The sequence below is a fragment of the Stegastes partitus genome, unplaced genomic scaffold (assembly GCF_000690725.1).
Source record: "Stegastes partitus isolate 25-593 unplaced genomic scaffold, Stegastes_partitus-1.0.2 Scaffold855, whole genome shotgun sequence".
Lineage (NCBI taxonomy): Eukaryota > Metazoa > Chordata > Actinopteri > Pomacentridae > Stegastes > Stegastes partitus.
Window position 1 is genome coordinate 183,048 of NW_007578586.1, and position 4,061 is coordinate 187,108.

General features: G+C 45.8%; 1 protein-coding gene across 1 annotated transcript in view; it reads right to left on the bottom strand.

The window, feature by feature from the left end:
• The window catches only part of cacna1fb (calcium channel, voltage-dependent, L type, alpha 1F subunit), a 37,848-nt gene extending 33,987 nt beyond the window's left edge, over nucleotides 1-3,861 (bottom strand). The window contains exons 1-5 of the mRNA XM_008293061.1: nucleotides 3,714-3,861; nucleotides 3,488-3,640; nucleotides 2,008-2,204; nucleotides 1,830-1,933; nucleotides 511-684 (exon numbers count right to left, since the gene is read on the bottom strand). Coding sequence (XP_008291283.1) covers nucleotides 511-684; nucleotides 1,830-1,933; nucleotides 2,008-2,204; nucleotides 3,488-3,640; nucleotides 3,714-3,843 — 758 coding nt within the window. The 5' untranslated portion in view covers nucleotides 3,844-3,861. The remainder of the gene's footprint in view (nucleotides 1-510; nucleotides 685-1,829; nucleotides 1,934-2,007; nucleotides 2,205-3,487; nucleotides 3,641-3,713) is intronic.
• Nucleotides 3,862-4,061: the final 200 nt, after the last annotated feature.

Below are 4,061 nucleotides of genomic sequence, written 5' to 3' on the forward strand. Positions count from 1 at the left end.
CTGAGGCTGTTCAGCTCCTGAAGACACTGAAGAAGACGACTTTAGTGGTTTTAGTGCAGGAGGAAGATGAAGATAGCCATCAGTGACTTTTCCTGGTAGCTGCTGGAGTTTTATTTCCTTAACCAGCCGTGTTACAGGAAGTGTTCAGAAAAAAGCCTCTACGGTACGTATCTGTGGATGTTACCGCTACACATTTAATTAAAGGTTAAAACATCTTTCTGTGTAAATATCTCATGTTCCAACGTGGACACCTGCAGCTTAGAGACACCTGCAGCCTGGATATGAACACACCTGGTTTCCTGTTTAGAGTCAGTGGGTGGGGCTTATATTCAGGTGCGCTCATAGTCCAGAATTTACGGTAAAGCATCGACTTATTTCAGACTAACAGCTGAACGTCGATCTGAGGCTCTTTAGTTTCCTCCTCGTTGACTTCACTCTGACTAATCGGCTCTAATTAGCTTCACTGATTAAAGCGTCAGGCCCGACAGCGGCAGGTCTCAGAGGAGGAACCGTGAACCAGACGGGGTCTTACGGGGGTTTCCGTCCTCGTCCAGCTCGTCCATGTCCTCGGCCTGCGTGATCCAGTCCATGTAGCCGCACAGGTCCTCCTCCATCTGCTGCTTCTCTCGCAGCTTCTGGAAGTCTCCCCGAGCCTTCGCCTTCTCCCTCTCCTTGCTGAACTCTCTGCAACGTTCACACAACGTCCACACAACGTTTAGGAGTTGCCGAGGCCGAAACCAGCAATTTTAAAAACACGAGTCAAAGGAAAGTCAGAAGAGAAGAACCGGAGCAGCTGATCAAAGAGCTTCTGATGATTGTTTTATGAACACATGAAGTCCAGCATCAGAGGATTTATTCACTTTGCTGCAGCAGGAACCCTCTGAAACGGACTTCAGTCTGGTTCTGCCGCCTGTGGCTCATTTAAATCCCTCTTTTCTTTCATTTCTTGCTGTTTCTGTTGCTGTCGCTGCTCTTTTCTTTCATTTTTTAAAATCATTTTTGGTCACGTTTTGTCTCCTAAATGCCTCAAAGTTCTGAAAATCAAATAATAACAATAATTAAAATAAAATGTACAAAAAAAACCGTCCAAACGGATCCAAAAATTAGACAAAATGACTCACAATTTATTTAAAATGAGTGAAAATGGTCATAAAAGACTCATCGTTTGTTTTAGTTCTAGTTTTCTGTCTGTTGGTGAATCTTCTGCTGCTTTCTTTCATTCTCCATCATCGTCTGTCACGACTTTCTGTCGTTTTCGGGACTCTGTTCTTACATTTTTGGCCATTTTCTGTTGCTGTTTCTTTAGTTTTCTGTTATTTCTATTCACTGTTTTCTGTCGTTTTCACTTCCTGTTTTCTGTTTTACAGTTTTTCAGCTGCAGTTTCTTTAGTTTTCTGTTATTTGTGTTTCGGCCCGTTTCCCAGCTGATGCTACGTTTTCCTACGTGACGGTGAGCATGTGAACGTCTCGGCGTGGTGGCGACCTGAAGGAGGTCCAGCCGCCTTCTGTCAGACTCCAGGTCTGATGGAAATGAATCACGGTGGGACGATTCTTTCATTTATTTCTATTCATGTGTGGATATTTATTCATTGATCTTTTATTTAATTACTACCGTGAACCTTGATGAGTTCAGTGATTAAATAAACTTTTTTTTCTGTCATGAAACTAATTCCTGATACAAACTGAAGGTCAACGTTTTCTGGTGATAAATCTTTCAGTCCTGATTTAATGTCTTATACCATCAATCAACAAATGAAGCACAGATGAAGATGTTTCAGTGCGTTAACGAGCTTCTTTTAGCTACTGGGGACAGTCTAGAGGCAACGGACCCGCTCAGAACTCCCAGAACCAGGTTGAGAACGAAGAAGGATCCGAAGATGACCAGGCTGACGAAGTAGACCCAGGGCAGCTCGAAGCCGATGGCGTCGTTCATCTGCACACGGACACAAAGTTAGCCGGCAGCCGGTTCTGTGTGACGCCTGGCACCGCGGCCCGGCGGACTCTTACCCAGTACAGGACGTCGGTCCAGCCCTCCATGGTGATGCACTGGAACACCGTCAGCATGGCGAAGAAGAAGTTGTCGAAGTTGGTGATGCCGCCGTTGGGTCCGTCCCAGCGGCCGCGACACTCCGACCCGTTGATGACGCACTGCCGGCCGTGGCCCGCGAACGCACACGGAACCGGGTCGTCCTCCACGTAGTTGTCTGGAGGGAAAAGTTTCAGAAGGTTTGATCAGACCAGCAGCTTCTAATCAACACTCTGGCCTCTGAATGCTGGAACCTGCCGGCGGCTGGGAAGGCTTCAGGTACTGACAGGAACATCCAGCTCTCAGGTTCTGGTGTGGTACTGCTCAGAGCTTCACTATCTGGGTTTGGACATTTTGGTGAACGTCCTGTTTTAGATACGTTGCTAATATCCATCGTGTTTCTCAGGATGTTAATATCCAGGTTTTCTAAAGCTTCAGTACGACATCATTCAGGTGTTTTATCTTGATGTTAGTCAACATCCAGAAACATCTAGAAACATCCAGAAACATCTAGAAACATCTAGACACATCCAGGCTTTTTTTTTGACATTTCGGTGGTTTAATATTCAATCTCATGGTACTTTGGTATTCTGAGGTCCAGGTTTTTAACGTTTTGGTGCATTAATATCATTTTTTATGACTTTCTTCAGAGTCAGAAGTTTCCATCCATCTCCTCAGTATCTGCTGGCGTTGCCTTTAAACTCTATGACTTGGGTCAAACGTTCTGGGTACGTTCTCTCTCTCATTATTCTGGTGTTTAGCAGGTGATCCTGACTGAGCTGAAACAGGAAACGTTTAGTCTGATTTAATGTCAGACGGTGAGAAATAAAAGGTTTTGTGTCTTTTTATAGAGTGGATGTAAACTCCTGGTTTCAGCTGTATGTATATATATGTATATATATATATATATACACATATATATATATATATATATATATATATGTGTATATATATGGACCATCCAGCATCATGAGGTGCTTTAACGCCACTCATTTCTCAACGTTTGAATGTTTTGAACAGGAATGAGGAATTTCAAACTGACTTCATCTTTTTAAATCTGAGCCACTGGGATTCTGTGAGAGGTCAGAAACTAATCCAGCATCACATTCAACCTCTAAACGAACGCTTCTGTTCAGGAGTGTGAGTGAACATCTGTAGTCGAAGAAGTTCCCTAAATTAAAATGTTCATGGACACCAACAATAATCATATTTTATCATTAAAGGCATCGTTGTGGTTGAAGAGCTTCTCCATGCTGGTCTGTTAACCGTCACAGAACCATGAGGGATGATGTTAGATCAGCTGTGGTGTGACCTGACATCAGGTCCACTGCTAAGCGCTGTGCATTTGGGTCATTTTCCTGATGGAGCTACACATCCAGGAGTTGTCTGACTGATAACTGATGCCTTTCCAAGCTGCCGGCGCCAGGTCACTGATGACCGGCTGGTTCTGCTGTGTCCTACCACTCCCGGTGTAGTAGCAGGTCCTGTGCATGCGTCCGATGAAGAGCTCGAGGCCGATGATGGCGTAGATGATGATGACGAACAGGACCAGCAGAGCGATGTGCAGCAGGGGAACCATGGCCTTCATGATGGAGTTCAACACAATCTGCAGACCTGACAGACACACAGCGTGAGTACAGGCGCACCGTCAACACGCCCTCCAGCGCCGCCAGTCCCCCGCACTCACTGGGAACTCCCGACACCAGTCTGAGCGGCCGCAGCACTCTGAAGGCTCGCAGGGCCTTGACGTCCAGGCCTCCAGGCTTTCCAGGAACGTGGTGGGAGGTCGCCTGCTCGCCGCTCGACTTGTGGGTCATCTGCTCCAGGACGACGCTGAACAGCCTGAAAACACACGACGACACCAGAAGAAGAACGTTCAGGATCCAGTACGTTATAATTCAGGTGTTTGATCATTCTGTGTTAACATCCAGGTTTCTGAGGTCAGAGCATTTCTGCTGCTGTGGTGCACCAACATCTGGTCTGCTAGTATCTGTTAGCATCTGTTAGCATATGCTAGTATCTGTTAGTATCTGTT